The sequence below is a fragment of the Phragmites australis genome, chromosome 22 (assembly GCF_958298935.1).
Source record: "Phragmites australis chromosome 22, lpPhrAust1.1, whole genome shotgun sequence".
NCBI classification, from domain to species: Eukaryota; Viridiplantae; Streptophyta; class Magnoliopsida; order Poales; family Poaceae; genus Phragmites; species Phragmites australis.
In genome coordinates, this window is record NC_084942.1 from 18,105,041 (window position 1) to 18,125,268 (window position 20,228).

Here is a 20,228-nt window from a genome sequence, read left to right on the forward strand (position 1 = left end):
ACTGCTTACAATTTAGAAACTGTGTTTCTCCTTGAAACCATGTTGCAACGCTTCGTGCTCACTTAGGGTGCAGGGTCTATGCTATCTCGGTTGGGAGAAATGGGCTCTAGATCACAAATGCGCTACCACAATCCAGCTTCATGTGGTAGAAGAGATCTTAGACTATTTGCAATCCGACAATTAGTTGGTGCCCATGATTCCGATTTCTGAAGGAGACAACACCAATGATATTGACATATTGATGACCATTTCTCAATAAGCAGTGAAGGGGACTAAATCACATAAGACCATTTTCTTATAAGGCCATATTCAAAAGACAACGGTTTTAATGCTTGTTGATTCAGGGAGCTCCCATTGTTTTGTCAGTGAAGCATTAGCGGCTCAGATATCTAGGGTTGTTATAGCAGCAGTCCTAGTGAGGGTGTAGATAGCAGATGGTGGCATTTTGTTGTGTTACAAAGAAATTGGTGATTGGCAATGGTGGATCCAGGGACATTCCTATTGTTGTACAATGAAGGTACTGCCCTAGGGATGTTATGATGTTATTTTGGGGATTGATTGGCTAGATCCTCTAAGCCCAATGAGTATACACTAGGGTCTCAAGACTATGTCCTTCAATAACCAAAATCACTAGGTTACCTTACAAGGAGTGGTACCTCACTTATTTGAGTGTGCAAGGATCTCAGCCACCCATCTTAAGAGCTTAGTAAACCGAGGTCCCATCCAGGCAATGGTCCAATTATGCCAAATAGCCGGTAGGACTGAAGAAGACATCTTACCAATGGATATTCAGAGGCTGTTGCAAGAGTTCGATAGCTTGTTTGTTGAGCCAAAAGGATTGCCACCGACCAGAGCATTTGATCACTCTATACCTCTTGTACCAGGAGCTAAACCAATGAACATAAGACCTTATCGATACAATCCAGCATAGAAAAATGAAATTGAGAAGCAAGTGCAAGAGATGCTAGTGCATGGAGTGATCAAACACAAAAACAACCCTTTTTTCTTCCCCGGTCTTACTAGTCTGGAAGAAGGATGGTACGCGATTGATTTGCGTGGATTATCGCCTTTTGAATGCGATTACAGTCAAGAATTGGTGCCTACTTCCAATCATCGATGAACTCCTCGATGAATTATCAGGTGCTTGTTGGTTTCCCAGCTTGGACCTTCGAGCCGGATATCACCAAATACGAATGATGCATGCGGATGAACTAAAAACGACGCTCAAGACACACAACGGCCACTACGAATTTCGTGTGATGGCATATGGACTCACTGGGGGAACGACGACCTTTCAGGTTGTTATAAACACTATCCTTGGTCCTCTACTCAAGAAGGGGGTGTTGGTCTTCATCAATGATATTCTTATCTACAGCCTCACACTGGCGGAGCACACTTAGACACTACGGCAGGTGTTCACCATCCTGATAGAGAACAAGCTGAAGATCAAGATACCCGAGTGTGCATTTGCGCTGTAGTAACTCACATACTTAGGACATGTTATTAGTGTAGAGGGAGTTGCCAGTGACACAAAGAACATCGAAGCTATCCAGAATTGGCCACCGCCCTAATCGGTCAAGGAAGTGAGGGGATTTCTTGAATTCGCCAGCTACTACCACAAACGTGTGTGCAACTTTGGTATATTGAGCCACACATTGACCGATTTGCTCAAAAAACAAGCCACATTTCGATGGACCAGTCTGGAAGCAGAGGCTTTCCACGCGCTCAAGCACACTCTGATCTCAGTGCCTATCTTAGCATTGCCGGATTTTGGTAAACACTTCATGGTTGAAATGGACGCATCCGACAACGGGATCAGAGCAGTGTTGATGCAGGATTATCACCCAGTGGGGTATCTAAGTAATTCCTTGGGGCAAAAGCATAGATAACTATCCACTTACGAGAAATAATGCTTGGTGATCTTGATGGATGTTGATCACTGACGTGCTTACCTGCAGAGCGACAAGTTCCTCATTCATACTGATCAGCGCAGCTTGAGCCACCTGCACGATCAATGATTGACAACTCCGTGGCAGCAGAAGGCCATGGCGAAGCTCCTAGGATTCCAATATCGAATCACATATAAGAAAAGGTGGGACAACACAGCGGCGAGCGCATTATCACACTATGAGCCAAACAGAGCAGTGGTTCTGATGGTGACATCTTCTTACGTCCCAGTGTGGGTGTCAGACATTGTGAAGGGATATGAACAGGATCCGCACACAAATGAGTTAATCGCCAAAATCACCCTCAACCCCACCATGGTGCCACACTATCAATTGAAGGAGGGCGTCATTAGGTACAAGGCATGCATCTGGGTCGACAGAAACACAGCGACACAACTGGCATTTTGCGCGCGCTCCACTCCAATGTCGTGGGTGGCCACTCAAGCATACATGCAACTTATAGTAGAGTCCGGAAACTATTCGCATGGCCAAGACTCAAATAACATGTGAAGGGATTTGTCACCAATTGCACGATTTGTCAGCAGGCCAAGCCTGAGCACGTGAAGTATCCAGGTATGCTCTAGCCGCTGCCAGTACCAGAGCAAGCTTGGCAAATTGTCTTGTTATACTTCATAGAGGGCCTTCCTCGATCTGTCGGCTTCAACATCATCATAGTTGTGGTGAACAAACTCACAAGGTACACCCTTTTTCATTCCTTTCGCTCATACTTATATAGCTTGGGATGTGGCACATGCTTATCTGAAAAATATGTATAAGTTGCATGGGTTACCTTAGTCACTCATGTCAGACCATGATTGTATATTCATCGGTGTGTTGTGGAAGGAATTCTTCAAATTGGCAAGCATGCAATTGAACATGAGCTCAACGTATCATCCACAAACGGACAGGCAAACCGAGGGGGTTAATTAGTGCCTCGAAGCCTATCTCCGGTGCTTTGTCCATTCGCGCCCCAACAATTGTAATTCATGGTTAGCGCTTGCCGAATTTTGGTACAACACTTCCCCTCACTCTGCTTTGGAATGTTCACCTTTTGAAGCTTTGTATGGTCATGCTCTCCGGCAGTTTGGACTCTCTGATCCTTCAGTAAGCATGGTGTCAGACTTGGCAGAGTGGGCGAAAGAGAGGCAATTACACTTGGCTCTACTGCGTCAACACTTGACCGGAGCTCGTCAGCGCATGAAAGACCAAGCTAATTGGAAGCACTCTGAGCGCACATTCCAGGAGGGCGACTGGGTGTATTTGAAACTGCAGCCATACATGCAATCATTGGTGGCAATTAGATCTAACAACAATCTTGCATTCCGCTATTATGGTTCTTTTTCACATGCTCAAGCGCATCGGTGCTGTGACGTAAAGCTTGATTTTCGAGAGGCTTGCCGTATCCAATCAGTCATCCACGTCTTGTAGCTGCGGAAGGCGCTTCCTCCAATGATAATGGTGCAAGATCAATTGCCCACACAGCTGACAAAAGATGATACTCCACCTATGCCTGAGAAGATCATGCAATGACGCTTGCATCAACATGGCTCCAAGGCTACAGTTTCAAATACACCCTCGTGACATCAATGTGGCTGACAGAAGATCGATCAAATGCTGGTGCAGTGGACGAGACAACGTGACTGGCAAAAGATTGATCAACGCTTGCATCAATGTGGCTGACAGAAGATCGATCAAGTGCTGATGCAGTGGACGGGACAACCGGCAACCCTCGCGACATGGGAGCAGCTATCCAAGCTCCACCACCGCTTTTAGTTGGCACCGCACCGACTTGCGGTTGAGCTGGTTCTGAAGGAGGAGAGGATGTCACAAGACAAGATACGACCACCACTTCATCGACTAAGGCCCAAGAAAGAAACAACCATCAAAGCATCTCATGGCATCACACTAGCACAAATTTAATTAACTTACAAATACGAATTTAACAACTACCATACCACACATAGTTCATCACAAATAGATATATATGTTTTACATGTCCAACGGAAAGAAAGAAACTCAAAGAGATAAACACGAGAAGATGAACAGCCTAAGAGATTACATTCTCTCCCCCTTTGGCATCAAGCACCAAAAAGAAAGAGAAGCATCGAATATAAAACTAATCACTGTCCGCTGCGAAGTCCTCATCGCCATCATCATCGAAGCCGTCATTGTTGTCTAGAGAGCTGTCCTCGACTCCGTGCACATGTTCTTCTTCTGTCTCATCATCATCATCATCTTGGACATGAGAGGTCCCGGCTGCAGCTGATTGTGCCTCATCATACCAAGCCCAAGGGTTTTCAAATATTGCTAGTTTACTCACTTCTTCTTCTGAGGCAAGTAGAGAGCAGGGAGGCTCAATCCTCAAGTGGGCATAAATAGCTTTCTGCCTCTCTTCTATCTTCCTCAATCTCAGGTTTGTTTTGTCCTTGTGCTCTTTGATCTTGACGGCGTTGTGAGTGCACACTTTAAAAATTGCCTTGAGAGCTCTCTTTATGAAAGATGGAGAGCTATGCGTGGAAGACATACATTGTGAAGTTTGCCTGTGAGCGCTTGGAGCTGTAGGAGGAGGTGAAGGAGGAAGTGTGGCTAATCTATTGCTCACCAGCCTCATTCTGTAAGGCTCGTGCTTCACTTCCTTGAAGAAGCTTTTCTGGGAGATTCTCTCAATCATGAACATGATGTAGGGAGCATATGGGCAGCTTCTGCTGGGAGTGTGAGATGATGTGTGAATTTCTTCCCAAATAAAATCAATCACACTAAAGGGATCTCCCTCATTGGACATCCTGGCAAGAAGATTTCTTGAAATCCCTTGTACAACGGTGGCATCTCCACTTTTTGGAGCCAATGTGACCCTAAACAATGAGTTCATGCATTTACAGAAAGGCCTCAAGCCGATGACCATGCCATGAACTACTCTTCCATGATCTGAATACATAAAATCCATGTCTTCTGCTAAGAGCTGATTTTCAATATGGATCTTAGTTTTCTGAGTGTCACGGATGTCAAAGCCAAAAATATGAGTGAAGGCTCGATATGAGATTTCATACTTTTCACCTTCTATAGTCCAGGACATGGATTGGTTTTCTTCCCGGTCATACCAGATTGTAGCATAGAATTGAGCAATTATTTCTTCACTCCAGTCATATCTCAAACCCATGATGGACTTGATTCTTTTGTGATCACAAGCTAAAATCACCTCATTAAAAGTTGGATCATTTTTGTTGGTCATGTAGTCCCAATCAATCCATTGCATAGGAGTGATTGGCTTCTTCTTTGTAAGAATCACCATTTCATAAAAATCTGCTTGAAAGTCACTCTAGAAACGATGATCAGATATATTCTTCACATACTAAAAATGGTCCTCATATCTCTCTTTTTTGACTCTACTTGCCCTCTTCATGTAATTAACCACTTGCTTTGGAATTTCATTGGTTGTGTGAAGTTGAATGGGTCGATGAAGCTTCAAAGGACTCAACATTGGAGCTTCTTCTTCTTCAATTTCCTTCATGATGTTGACTCCAAGAGTCAGAAGCAGTAGTTTTCCCTTTTCCTCTATCTTCCTCTGCACCTCTTTCTCTACCTCTCATAGCTCGTATCTTTGATCTCCTGCGAGTTGAAGTTGTTGTGGGAACAGGCTCATTAATATGAATCCCTATAGATGAGTGAGGTACTTTCCGAACAATTGATCGAGATCAACTAAGACTGCCTCCATGGCCACTGCCATTGCTACTCTCATTTCCTTCTGTTTGATGTGGAGAAGATTGGGTAAGCGGATCAAACCTCGCTTTAGTTCTTCTTTGATAAGAGTTACCCTTGTCTCGTACCATCTTTACAAATCCTGAGACACACCAGAGGATGAACATATGAAGATACTAGAAAGATTGCTCACGAAGGAATCCATGAAATAGGCTTTTGCAGAAAAATTCACTAACCTGGAGTATCCAGGTGAACCCGGATACTCCAGGTAACCCGACTTCGTAGCAAGAATTTAGGGTTTGAGAGATTGGAGCATGGCATTGTGATATCCTTTGAGTATGTAACACTATGATGTAAATGAAGCATATCTACCAAAGGAATCGAACTCTAGATCGAGGATTTGAGAGATCGGGTGAAAGAGTTCTTGAAGTACCTTTTTAGGGAAAAAAAATACCACCAACGATCGATCCGGAGGAACCCCGGAGAATCTGTCCTAGAGTTGAGGTTGATTTGAAGAAAGACTTGCAAAATCCTTGGAGGATGCTTGAAATCGCCAAAGGAGGCTTTTCACGGTGAGAGAGATGAAAGAGGTGTTTTTGGGGATGAATAGGAGGTGTGCTGCTCGGGGAAGGATAAAGAGCCTAGATGACCCAGAGTATCCGGCCTGACCCGAAGACTCCGGGTTGGAGTTAGGCACGAGATAGAGACTCCTTCCCGGAGGCTGAACCAGACCCTCCGGGTTGAGTGACAGGACCCGGAGTATCCGGGTGAACCCAGAGACTCTAGGTTCTATCAACTCAACAGAAAAAGAATTAGTCGTCTAGAATCTGGATACTCCAGGTTCTGGAACTTGAAAGGATTGAATTTTTGAGCTGAGATTTTATGGAGAATTTTGAGAGAAGGATTGTTGGACATATAAGAATTTCTTACCACTTATGATCAGCCAACAAACAATAGTACATAACAATGATCACAAGTAGCAAGCTATGATCAAAAGATCAAGAATCAAATGATTTTTGAAAATAGCAAACAAGGAGATTTTTGCAAAAGTCTAGCTACCAAAACTATAAAGCTAGAACAGTCAATTGCATGTATCATATCAAGCCACGTTAAAAGAATCGAGGATATTTAGCTCATTTCTCAACTCGCAAAACCTTTGCTCATCAAGTAGCTTTGTGAGGATATCGGCTAGTTGTTTTTCGGTTCTCACATGGTGAATATCGATATCCCCTTTTATTGAGTGATCTCGTAGGAAGTGGTGACGGATGTCTATGTTTTTGGTTCTTGAGTGTTGCACGAGATTATTGGTTATTTTGATGGTACTCTCATTATCACACAAAAGTAGGACTTTAGACATGTTGTAGCCATAATCTTTCAATGTTTGCCTCATCCAAAGAAGTTGAGCACAACAAGCACCCGCGGCAACATATTTGGCTTCAGCGGTGGATAGGGCTATGAAATTTTGTTTCTTTAGAGACCAAGACACCAAGAACCTACCCAAGAAGTGGCAAGTCCTTGAGGTGCTCTTCCTATCCACCTTGCAACCGGCATAATCGGAATCCGAATAGCCATAAAGATCAAAGGATGAACCTTTAGGATACTATAAGCCAAGGTAAGGGGTTTGAACCAAATATGTAAGAATCCTCTTAACGGCCACTAAATGACACTCTTTTGGAGCGTCTTGAAATCTTGCACATATGCACACACTAAGCATAATATCGGGCCTAGATGCACAAAGGTAAAGTAAAGAATCAATCATGGAGCGATATACCTTTTGATCCACGGCCTTCCATCTTCATTTAAGTCAAGATGTCTATTTGCTTGCATAGGAGTCTTGATGGGTTTGGCATTCTCCATGTCAAACTTCTTGAGCATATCTTTGATGTACTTTGTTTGACATATGAAGGTTCCTTCCTTAAATTGTTTAATTTAAAATCCTAGGAAGTATTTCAACTCTCCCATCATTGACATCTCAAATCTCTTTGTCATGATCCTACTAAATTTTTCACAAAATCTTTTATTAGTAGAACCAAATATAATGTCATTGACATATATTTGGCAAACAAATAAATCATTATCTACATTTTTAGTAAAAAGAGTAGAATCGGCTTTGCCTATTTCAAAGCCCTTTTTGACAAGAAAATCCTTAAGACATTCATACCATGCTCTAGGTGCTTGCTTAAGCCCGTAGAGCGTCTTATGGAGTTTAAACACATGATGAGGATGTGAGGAATCTTCAAACCCGAGTGGTTGCTCCACATACACTAATTTAGAGATTGGTCCATTAAGAAAGGCACTCTTCACATCCATTTGATACAACTTGAAATCATGGTGAGTAGCATAAGTAAGTAATATTCGAATAGATTCAAGCCTAGCTACGGGAGCATAAGTCTCACCAAAATCCAAACCTTCTATTTGTGTGAAGCCTTGAGCAACCAACCTTGCCTTGTTTCTTGTTACAATCCCATTATCATCTTGCTTATTACGAAAGACCCATTTTGTTCTAATCACATTTTGATTAGGTCTTTCCACCAATGACCATACTTCATTTCTTTTGAAGTTGTTAAGTTCTTTTTACATGGTCATCACCCAATCTGGATCACCAAGCGCATCTTCCACCTTCAATGGTTCCAAAAAGAAAACAAAAGAGTAGTATTCACAAAAATTTGTAATTCTACAATGAGTAGTTACCCCCTTTTGTATATCACCAAGGATATCATCTACTGGGTGATCTCTTTGGATGTTTTGATGAACTCTTGGATGTGGCACTTGGGATTACGGTTGAATCGCTTCCACTTCATCATCATCAAGGAACTTGTTAGAGTCATCATCAATTTGATCTTGATCTTGAATAGATGTTGATGGCTCTACTCGAGTTGATGAAGATGGTTGAGCTTGATCATTGTGATCCATTTGTTGCTCTTGGTGTTCTTGAGGCTTGATTTCATCGATTGCCATCTTCTTAATTGCTTCGCTTGGAATTTTTTCATCACCTAAAATATTAGAATCAACTTGCTCCACTTGGAAGCCGTTAGATTCATCAAATGTCACGTCACGCGCGATTTCAATACAACCGGAGATTTTATTGAATACACAGTAGGCGTAGGCATTTGATCCATAACCAAGTATAAAACCTTCATCTACTTTAGGAGCAAATTTAGAACTTTTAGCCTTTTATTTAGAATAAAGCATTTGCTACCGAAGACTCGAAAGTAAGATACATTTGGTTTGTTACCGGTTAGAAGCTTGTAGGCGGTTTTCTTCAAAATCTTGTGAAGGTATAAATGGTTGATGGTATGGCATGATGTGTTGACGGCCTCCGCCCAAAATTAATCCGAGATCTTGTATTCATCAAGTATTGTCCTCGCCGACTCTATGATAGTCCTATTCTTCCTCTCAATAACCCCATTTTGTTGAGGGGAGTAGGGTGCCGAGAACTCATGCTTGATCCCTTCTTCATCAAGAAATTCTTCAATTTGTGTGTTCTTGAATTCACTTTCGTTGTCGCTTCTCACTCTTTTTATCTTCATGTCAAACTCGTTTTCAGCCCTTCTCACGAATTTCTTGAATATGGCTTGTGTTTCACTTTTATCATACAAAAAGAATACTCAAGTGAAATGAGAATAATAGTAAACAATAACTAAGCCATATTTGTTACCACCAATACTTATATAGGTGATTGGTCCAAATAAATCCATGTATAGAAGTTCCAATATCCTTGTGGTTGTCATTAAATTCTTGGCGGGGTGAGGAGCTCTAATTTGCTTTCCCGCTTAACAAGCGCTGTAAATTCTATCTTTCTCAAAAGAAATATTTGTTAGTCCTAGGATGTGCTCTCCCTTTAGAAGTTTAGACAAATTCCTCATGCTAACATGTGCTAGTCGGCGATGCCAAAGCCAACCCATGCTAGACTTAGCAATCAAGCAAGTTTTAGGCCTCACTTTATCCGTTGAAAAATCAACAAGATAAAGTTTACCATTCAACCTATCGGTGAAAGCTATTGAGGCGTTATCCCTTTTAGAGACGGTCACACCCTCATTAGTAAAAAGATAATTATATCCCATTTCACAAAGTTGTGAAACAGACAACAAATTATAACTAAGAGATTTAACTAGCAAGACATTTAAAATGGAATGATCATTTGAGATGGTAATTTTACCTAAACCAATTATCTCTCCTTTTCCATCATCACCAAATATGATATTTTCATGTGGTCCTCAACTTCTTCAAATGATGAGAACATACTCTTTTCTCCAGTCATATAATTTGTGCAACCGCTATCAAGCACCCAACTTGATCCACCGGATGAGTATGCCTACAAAACAATTTTAAGCTCTTGCTTTATATACCCAAATTTGTTTGGGTCCTTTCATGTTAGTGTTAAGTACTTTTGGTACCCACATACTCCTTTTCACAACTCTATCTTTTGTGCGAGCACCAACATATAGATCAACCATTTTACCACGGTGGTTCCTCTTGAGCATATAAGAAACAAGAAAGTATATTGTGGAGCATGGGTCTTCTATTGCTTCTCTTGAGAGATATGATCAACTTGCTTGCCTCCCTTGATAAATTTGAGGTACTCCTTGTCATTGATCACTATACGCTCATTTATCTTGCTTGTATGCGTGTTAAATCCAATGCCTCTATTTTGTTTATATCCTTGGTCTCAATGGTCTTGTATAATGCATCTTTGGATTTGTAAGTTTTGATGCATCCATACTTAACCAAAATATTTAGTCTCTCATTTTCCTTTTGTAATGCTTGCAAAGATTCGACATTAGTAATACAAGTATTTAAATCAATATTATAGCACCGAGAGCAACCATTACTAGTGGAGGCACTAGAGAGTAATTTTGCATCATTAGAGATGGATGTGCTATTCTTAAGAGTATCAATTTGTATTTCAAGAGTCTTATGAGTTTCATCCAAACATGATAATTTCTGTTGAAGTATAGAATTTTTACTCTCAAGACTAGTAATAGAGACATTGGCTAAATCAAGATATTTGGTCAATTTCTCAATCTTCTCCTTCTCTTTAGCAAGGATCTCCTCAAGTTCAAGATTTCTCTCTTTTTCAAGGATGAGCAAGTCTTCTTGCTTCTCGAGAATCTACTCTTGACTCTCTATTGTTTCCTTAAGCACTTTTAATTTAGATATGGTATTTTTGCTAAGACCTTTAAACATGTTTTTACTATCACTATCACTATCACTATCTAGAAGCTTAGGTTATGATTTTACCTTGCGTCCTTGTAGGAGGTTAGGCTCTGACACCAATTGAAATGAACTAGACGTCGCCTAGAGGGGGGGTGAATAGGCAATTCCTGCAATTTAAAAAACTTGACAGCGGATAACTGGATCCGGATACTCTGGGTTATACAGAACCCAGATACTCTGGCCTTATCCGGATACTCCGGATTATGCAAGAAATCAAAACTGAATAACTGTAGAGAAAATCTAAGTGATTCCAAGGGTTACCACAGGTTCTAGAGGAGGTTTAAGTACCTTATCATGAACACCCTGTAGTCACAAGCACACTAACGAGTAGATCGGGAAAATCCCAAAATATTAACTAAAGCAAGTTAATGTGCAACAAAATAAAATGGACAAGAATTTGTTCCCGGAGTTCGGCCAATTCACAAAGAGGTGCCTACGTCTCCGTTGAGGAGCTCACAAAGAGCCGGGTCTTTTCTAACCATTTCCTCTCCCAAGCGACCACAAAGATCAAGCGAGGGTTCTTACTCAATTCAACGAGGGTAACACAAACTTCCTGCAGCACTCCACAAATTTGGGTGCTCTTCGGGTGTTGCATTGTCGTCTACGAGCTCACAGCTTCAAGAGAAAAAGATTGCGAATCAAAAGCTCGTTGATGACTTCAAGTGCTCAAAAATGGAAATTTTGCTTTCTACCACCAATCTCACTTTCCAAACCCTAATCTCCAAATCTTGCACAAATTTGAGCTCTAGAGGAGTTGGGGAGGCTATTGGATGGCTTTGGAAGTATGTGTGCACGAGTTCATTCAGCAACACCCCAACAAAGGGGTGAGGGGTATATATAGCCCACTTCAAAAAACTAGCTGTTATAGTCTATTTGAACTGACCCGGAGTATCCAGGTTCACCCGGAGACTCCAAATAACATACGAAGACTTAGGAAGAATACACTGTCCAGAGCCTCTCCGGAGGGTCCGGAGACATCAGGACCGGAGTATCCGGGCCAACCAGGTGACTCTGGGTAACACACTTAAGGTCTACCCGAGACTCTCTAGCGGAGTCTCACTCGGAGACTCCGGCCACGAACAAAACACCAGAGTATTTGGGCTAACCTGGAGACTCCGGGTTAAGCACACAAGGCTTTACCCGAGACTCACTGACGAAGTCTCACTCGGAGGGCAGTAACCAGAACACCGGAGCATCCAGGCCAACCCGGAGACTCCAGGTTGAACACACATGGCTTTACCCGAGACTCGCTAGCGGAGTCTCACTCAGAGGCTCCAGTCACTAACAGAACCCCGGAGTATCTGGGCCAACCCGGAGACTCCGGGTTGAGTTTCTTCGACTCAAACCGAGACTCTCTGGCAGAGTCTCACTCGGAGACTCTGACCAACTGGACAGAGTTCGGAGTATCCGGGCTAACCCGAAGACTCCGGGCTCAGACAACAAAAACTATTTCCGGTGTCCGTGAGTGATTGTGTCTCTCATCTTTTGGTCCTAAAAGAATATTTTGAGCACCGAGACATCTTCAAGACTATCAACATGCATTTCTCTTGATAGTACGGCTATCCTTAACTCAAATTCAAAAATAAAATAAATTTAAACCTATTGAGTAACTATGCCACTTCTCTTTTATTTTTGAGGGACGCCAACAACTCTTATCTTAACTAATGGGATTTAAAACCTGTTCATAAACTCAGCAAACCATTAGTCCCTTAATCATTTGTCATCAATAAGCCAAAATCCACTTAGGGGGGGGGGGGCTAGATGCACTTTCAATAATCATCAACAAAAGAGACATAATATTTGGAATTGTTCGCATATGCAATAGCAGGACCCCACACATCAGTGTTGATTATTTCTTGGGGAGCAGTGGATACATGTGAAGAAGAAACAAAAGGAAGTTGATGAGCTTTCCCTTGCTAACAGGCATCACAAACGATCGGAGTAGTTTTAGTGGTGGCTACAATAAGACGATTATTCTGTAAGACTCGATGGGTGAGAGGAAGAGTTGGATGGCCCAGTCGTCGGTGCCACTGTTCTTGAGAGATCCTCGGAGTGAGCAGAGCTTGACTGGGTATTTTATTAGGAAGGAAGTAGAGACCATTCCTACATCCTCCTCTGAGCAGTGTTGTCCTCATGGCTTGATCCTTAACAAGGAATGGTGCGGATGACATTCAGTAAGCATTGTTGTCAGTGGCTAGTTTACTGATTGAAAGCAAATGTCGATTAATTATGGGTGCATGCAAAATATGATTCAGATATAGAAGACGAGTTGAACCAGGAATAAATGAATTTCCAACATGGGTAATGGACAAACCTACACCATTTGCAACTTGTACTTGATCACCGCCTTGGTAGCGCTCTCGTGTTGTCATACACTCTAGATAATGTGTTATGTGGTCGATTGCGCCGGTGTCCATGTACCAGTTCGGGTCAATCGAGTATCCGCCCGTGGCGACGGCGGCGACCTTGGTAGCATCATTGGCTTGATAGCAGTGATCAAAATAGTACCAACAACGAAGTGCGTCATGCTCTGTCTTACGACATACCTGACACATGATGCTTCTCTGCCCATCTTGGCCGCCGGACTAGTTTGAGCGACCGCCCCGACCGCCAGGGGAGCGACCGTTGTTGCGGCCACGTCTGCGGCCACCATTACGTCCATCGCCGCGTCCTTGAGATCTGCTGGCATTGTTGGTAGAGATCTAGATGTCAGTGTTGTTCTGCTCAAGATGCATCTCGAAGCCCAGCATATGCACATAGACATCGTTGATGGTGTAGGTGTTGACGTGGGTGGTGTGCTGGTCACCAGAGCATCGTATTTTCTGCCGAGACCACACATCATGTAGGCGATGAGCTCTTCATCTTCGATCGGCTTGCCAATGGTGGCGAGGGTGTCGACGAAGTGCTTCATTTTGTGGCAATAGTCGACGACATTCATGTCCTTCTTTTGTGTCGTGGCAAGTTGCATGCGCATCTGCATGATGGGCGCACACGAACTCGCCGCGTACATCTTCTCCAGCTCGCACCAAGCTTTGCAGGCTATCATTGCGCCGATGACATTGCCGAGTACCTCCTCGGTGAGGGAGGAAAGGATGGCGCTGAGAACAAACTGGTCTTGTTGATACCAATTTGTGAATTCGGGATTGGGAATGATCCATCGGGATCCGCCTTCTTCAGCAGGGAGCCCGATGGTCTGACTTGGGTGTACCGTCATGCCATCGATGTAGCCAATGAGCCCTTGGCTCCTCATATAAGGGAGCAGTTGTGTCTTCCGTAGCAAGTAGTTGTCTTGATTCAACTTCACATGGATCATGTGGTTGAATGACATGCCGGCATCACAGCAGACTGAGAGCCGCCGGAAGTGGTGGTGCCAGAAGCAGAGGCGCCGGAGTTGGCAGAGGGTGGCGTTGTAGACATGGCACATTAGAGTTTAGATTGTAGCTCTGATATCATGAAAGAATGTATGCTAGAAGAGGCTTTGCCAAAACGCGCAAGCCATCGGTACTCATCGAGTCATATATATATCGCTGGTTTACAGAGTTGACGCTAACAATACAGGCCGAAATGGCCGCACGCCCATGGCGTGCACTCACGCGCTAGACGTGTTCAACACAACACACACAACTACACAGCGATAGACTCGGTACACAACGTTACAATTCTAACAGGGCTGAGCAGTTTTGCTGTCTGGGATGATCCCTTGGGCATCCAGCATAGCCAAAGGCACCCATGGCCCTCTCTCTCCTGTAAGGATGCGAGGCTGATGCTCGACCGTGTCGACATCACGAGCTGGTCGGATTGCTCCAAAGAGGTGGCTTTTTTGGAGACCGGACTGCTCGAGCGCTTGTAGACCACCGGCGAGAACGACAACGACCTCATTCTCATCAGCGGCTTCATGGCACTCCTGGTGTACTGCCTAAGAGAAAATAGATTAGCGGCACAACTTGCCTTGGTATAAATACATGTATAAGAGCTGTACACGAGATCACTATATATACAAATCAATCTCAGCTTTAGCATACAATCCAAGGCGGCTCCTCAAATCAATCAATCGAGTAGTGATCTACACAGAAGCGCTGTAACATTCGATCATGTTGGAGCTGATGGATGACTCGGTGATCATGGCCATCAGCAAGACGTATGACCACTGGTCCATCAAGCGGTGGATGAAGACCGGATGGAGAAGCCCCATCACCGGCGACAGGCTCCGCAGTGCGCGAGATCATCGAGCAATTGGTGCTCAGAAAGGGCGATTCGCTCCACAAGATGAGTAGCAAAACGTGGTGCACCGTGCGCGTTTGACAAGGCCACCGCAGCCGCTGCCGGCGGCGTGCAGCTCGCCGTCACGTTCCTTGTTGCAAACTGTCCAGGGTCGCAACTTTTTTTTATCCCTATTTCGGTGGGAGTGGACGGGATATTCCCTTCGCTTGGTGCCTCTGGCGACATTGGATGACCAAGTGGACATCCCAATCAGCAAAGCTGCTCAATCATGCGTCCACGTATGCAAAACCGGAATTCATTAGCAAGCAAAGGTGAAGAGTGATCCATTTTTAAGAAGCTAGGGGATTAAGTAAACCAAAGCAAAGTTTAGGTGGTTAAGTGTACTCCGAGGACTTCTCCCTTCATAATATATCTGCATCATAATCTACAAGTACAACATCTGATTCAGACTATCATGAAACACCTGTATGGCTTCTCAGATATCCAAAAGACACAAGTGCAGTAATTCTTCATAAGCTCATCAGTCTCTCTACAACAATAGTACAACAATGTAAATTGGAAGTGGAATACATGGTCTTAATTCGCTTCATGTAGCCTCTGGAGAAGGTAATAACCTCAGCAACATGAATACAAAATCTTATCTAGAATGATCAAGAAAGAACGAATGGGTAACATGAATAATTGAACATACAACAGAGATTGGATGCAAAGTTGTCCATCACAAGGTCCAAATATCCAGATCCGTCGACTTACAACGGACCATCGAATTATTAAGGTGCTTATGCAGTCTTCTCCACCACAAGCTTCTCAATAAGGTCTGCTGCATCCTGCACAGTTGCGATGTCCTGTGCGCTCGTTTCGTCGACAGTGATGCTGAATTCTTCCTCAAGGCCCATCACAATCTCGACCTGCAGGGGAAGATTGGTGTTGTTATAACGGTGTCGTATGTTTGAAATTATGTCATGTTCATTAGACAAGCATTACCGTATCCAGTGAATCCGCGCCAAGTTCAGCGAATTTCGATTCTCCTGTGACAGCAGTCTCATCAGGGAGAGCCAGCTGCCTTTTCACTATCTCACAAACCTTGTCTACTGTCTCTCTCTTAGCCTGCTCAATAAACCAATGAATGATGTTACTTCAGATCAACACAGCTAGCACTGTGTGGACAACCTCAGAATCCAAGGAAAAAGCAATATTTCTTTAAAGAATCAGATGGCACTCCTCAGGTAATCAGTTTGAACTTTCTACAGGAAATACTTAAATACTTCCGTCATTATTTGACTAACCACAGGCCATTGTCCAAGTAAATTTTGCTTAACTTATGATGCCTGGTATGATGTTTCAGACTAAAGATAGCCTTGATGAGTATAGAAAGAGTTTACTATCAATAGGTGGCTTCTTCATTCATCGATGGTAGAATATTGCAAAAACGTGGCAACAGACTCTTTAGAACTGTAACAATCATTGTTAGAGACAGAGAATAAAGCAATGCATACCGAACAGCAAATCTTAAACCGAAGAGAACTTGGCGTTGAACGGATGGACACAAAGTTCATCCTCTGGCTTTGGAAGGAAACCAAGCTCTGATTCGAAATTACATTTGTCACCTGAAATGGGCCAAGAAATTGTTCCCATAACTGGATTGTATAAATGCACTGAACAACATAGAGTACTATAATGAGAGTATGAATGACACCAAAACAAGATTGCCATAGTACATATACTGCAAAACCCCTTTTCTCAATTAGAGTTCAAGTTGCTCATACTGGATGTTCAATCGAAGTATCAAACAACAGATATGGCATGGAAACTCATTCTAAAATAAATACTAATAATGTGTACATTTTCAACACAACATAGTGAAGTTTTTTTTTTAAAAAAAAAACGATATAGTGAAGCTAACAGAGCTCAAATATAAACAGCATGATAGGAGTTCGCTAAGTCTATCAAGTATGTTCACATGAAAGCCAAATTCTAGTAGTAACTGGGACTTGGGACTTTAGAGCCAGCAGGCTGCTGGTTTGGGAATTCAAATAGTAGGTTTGTTTACATTTATTTGTGCCACCCCGTACAAGATCTAAAATTTTTCTGATAAGATGTAGAAAAAAATAATTAACCAATTGCCTTGCTTCCTGGCCAGCAACCAGCACTGGAAAATTTTCAAGAATTGATATGTTGCAGCGATTTGAAATACCTAAACCAAGAAATCAGTGCAATACACAAGGATAAACATGCAACTAATATATCAACGGAGCTTTTCAAACCAGACCTGATACCAAATCAAGTGTGTGACCCAAGTACACATTTGGAATCCAATGATGCTGGAGACTCCAGGTCAGGCAAGAAGCACATGGCAGTGTACACTTGTAACAAGAAAGTTGGCATTTTCTATTCGCTTAACACATGACATTGATGTGGAGAAGCAAAGCATTGGTAAAGAAATGCTCCTTGACTTCAGCGAGATCTGAATCATGTGCTGTCATTTGTTGTGCTTGGGTGACCCCTAGAGCTTTTCTGTTTTCTTCTGGACCGGACTACATTGATTAAGGTACTTAAGCATTGCTTTAAATAAGCTATATGAACCATCCGATCCAGTGCAATGCCACCGATTTCCTTTAATTATAACAACTTTGGAATTTTTGCAATTTGCATTAAAATATGCAAAATTGCCAACATCTGTTCATCATGACAGATGACAACAGACTCTCAGTGTTTCCTCATAATATCAACATTTGCAAGTTCTCCCAGTAATCTAACGTCAATTTTACCTCATAAATTACTAGTATAATTCAAAGTTTTCACACCAATTCAAAGGCAAGTCAAATTATACTGGTAGCAGCTCAAAGTAACTGTATGCCTTCTTCACCTGAACATATAAAACTCTATGCACTGATCCAAGTCATTCTGTGCTCAGTAAGTACTAATCTTAGGCAGATTTCTCAGAAGAGATTACGTAAGCCACAGAAACAAGATCCCCTCTATCACGCGGAGAAGAAATATCACCAAGAAATCCTTATGCTGTTCAGTGAAGTAAAATATAATCAAACCAAGCCACCGAATCAAACCCAAGAAGGCAAGAAAGCATCCCAAAGCCTCACCAGTAACCAAGGCATCCATCCATCCAACCAAACCAAACCACCCAAGAACCTCATGGATCACAAATCCAAGAGCCACGAATCTGTAACGAAGCTCTCTCCTCACATCAAGAAACAGTCACAGGGCAAGCTACGTACGAAGACAAGAAGTGAGCACCTGGCTGGAGGGCCGCCGCCGGGCGGCGAGCGGCGAGAAGGAGGCGGAAGCGGCGGCGAGGGAGTGAGCCATGAGCTGCTCGCTCGAGTGAGAGGCGGTGGGCAAGGCTGGTGGGTGACAGGGTGAGCGATTAGCTTGATGGGAGGCGGTGAGGTAGCTACCACGCAGCTGTGGCAGTCTAGTGCGGGCGAGCAGATAAATAGATAGGCTTGGGATAAAGCGTCCGAAACATCAGCAGCAGCCTAGGTTGTTGGTGACACTCGGTGCTCGGTGAGGTTTTGTACGTCTGTACGATAGATATATCTCAACTGTTTTTAAGCCTTGCTATTTAAGATTTTCAGTGACATAAGGGAGTGAGAGAGAGAGGAGAAGAGAGGAGAATTGAGAGAGAGAAAGGAGAGGAGAATTGAGTCGTTTTTTTATCGGCAGGTAGCTTGGGTTGTGAGAACACGTGGAAGAAAAGTGAAATTGAATCGTAATGGAATTTACGTGTAACAAATATGCAGATGAGAAGATAATCTAAGATGATAGAAATTATGATATAGAACGTACAGGGTAACCGATAAACGTTAGAAGACATAATAGAGACAACATATGAGATTGTAAATGATATGGATGCAGACAGTTATACATGCTCTTTCAGAAAACATGAACAAATTGTTTAAATTAGTGTCGAATGTAGTATAAATGTATGGTGTATAGCTCATGCACCCTCAAAAGTTTATGAATGTACTTGGTATATACATGGTGAGATAAGGTCAAAAAAGAAAGAACAAATGTCATTCTAAGAGCATGTACAATACAGAGGCTCTTATTACAGACTCTTAAAGAGAGAGAAAAATTCTACAACTGAATAAGAGCCTAAACCTACAATGAAAACCACTATTTTGAAGATGCTTAAATAGTTAGATAAAATTAAGATCCTATTTAAGCGTCCATTTACCACAACGTACACGCCAACTCTAGGCTCTAGCACTTTTTTACCGACCTACTCAGTCTCTGCATTTCACTTCATCAGTACTTCCCCTGTTATCCAAAGTTTCCAACCCGAGCTCCAAGCACCCGCGATGACCACCGGCTGCTCCGCCGATTCGCGCGCCCATGCAGAGGGGAGGTCGCGTAGCAAGATCTTGGGCGAGGAAGAGCTCACGCCAGAGCATGCCACCTGCATCCGCGGAGAACACGAAGTCCCTGGGGCAGCGGCGTGCAGCCGTCGCTATCGCAACCCTGCGGGGGCATACCTCAAAATCGAGTGTGCAAGCATCGTTTGGTATAGAATCCATTTGGATAGTAAAGCAAGCACACAATACAATTTTCTGCACTAGTACGAGAATATATAGAGCAAGGAAAGCTCTCTGGGTTGAACGGATCCCAACGAACATTAGTTAGTAGTTAAAGTGATACGTACGTGTTCTCGAGTGCCCGGCTGCCAACACTCGCGTGAGAATAGCTCCAGGCGTTGACCGCCTCATCGAGCAGTGACGCATTCCGCGAGCACCTGCGATCGCATGTTCTGGCCTCCACCGTGGCACACTTTCCTATAACTGCTCTTAAGCGCTCCGTCACATCACTGCGTTGTACACGCCCTAAATAAGCCACCAATACCCAACCAACTAGCACACCACACCAAGCGATATTTTATTTCCAGATTTCAACCTTTAGTACTTGCACAATAACGCCTTCATCATGGCATTAGTGCATTGCTCCCGTGGCGTCCTTGGCCCTCATTGTTTAGGGACGAAGATAGGGAGGCATGCATCAAAGATCTAGTGGATGAAGAAAAGAGAAAGTGACAAAAAGGGGTGGAAGGCAAGGGAACAAAATAGTTTATGTTCCCTTGCTTTGTGTCTCCTTGCCTTGAGATCTCAAGGCAAGTTGAGCGAGGCAAAACGGACT

The 20,228-nt window shown here is 43.1% G+C and overlaps 1 protein-coding gene and 1 long non-coding RNA gene across 2 annotated transcripts; both read right to left on the reverse strand.

Annotated features, from left to right (window-relative positions):
* Positions 1–15,562: 15,562 nt before the first annotated feature.
* On the reverse strand, positions 15,563–18,585 carry LOC133905033 (acyl carrier protein 1, chloroplastic-like). Its single transcript, XM_062346724.1, has 4 exons — positions 18,333–18,585; positions 16,577–16,687; positions 16,065–16,187; positions 15,563–15,988 (listed from the first exon to the last, which is right to left on the reverse strand). Exons 1-4 carry the CDS (start codon positions 18,402–18,404, stop codon positions 15,860–15,862), a joined length of 435 nt encoding a protein of 144 aa, XP_062202708.1. The 5' UTR covers positions 18,405–18,585; the 3' UTR covers positions 15,563–15,859.
* Positions 16,959–18,326, reverse strand: LOC133905035 (uncharacterized). Its single transcript, XR_009907547.1, has 2 exons — positions 18,179–18,326; positions 16,959–18,098 (listed from the first exon to the last, which is right to left on the reverse strand). It is a non-coding gene; the product is annotated as an uncharacterized LOC133905035 (long non-coding RNA).
* Positions 18,586–20,228: the final 1,643 nt, after the last annotated feature.

Excerpts from the sequence above, each read along its gene's own strand:
- LOC133905033 (XM_062346724.1), bottom strand. The coding sequence starts at position 18,404 with ATGGCTCACTCCCTCGCCGCCGCTTCCGCCTCCTTCTCGCCGCTCGCC. Across the intron at positions 16,688-18,332 it reads GGCGGCGGCCCTCCAGCCAG|GTGACAAATGTAATTTCGAA; the intron begins GTGCTCACTTCT and ends GGCCCATTTCAG. Across the intron at positions 15,989-16,064 it reads GCGCGGATTCACTGGATACG|GTCGAGATTGTGATGGGCCT; the intron begins GTAATGCTTGTC and ends CTTCCCCTGCAG.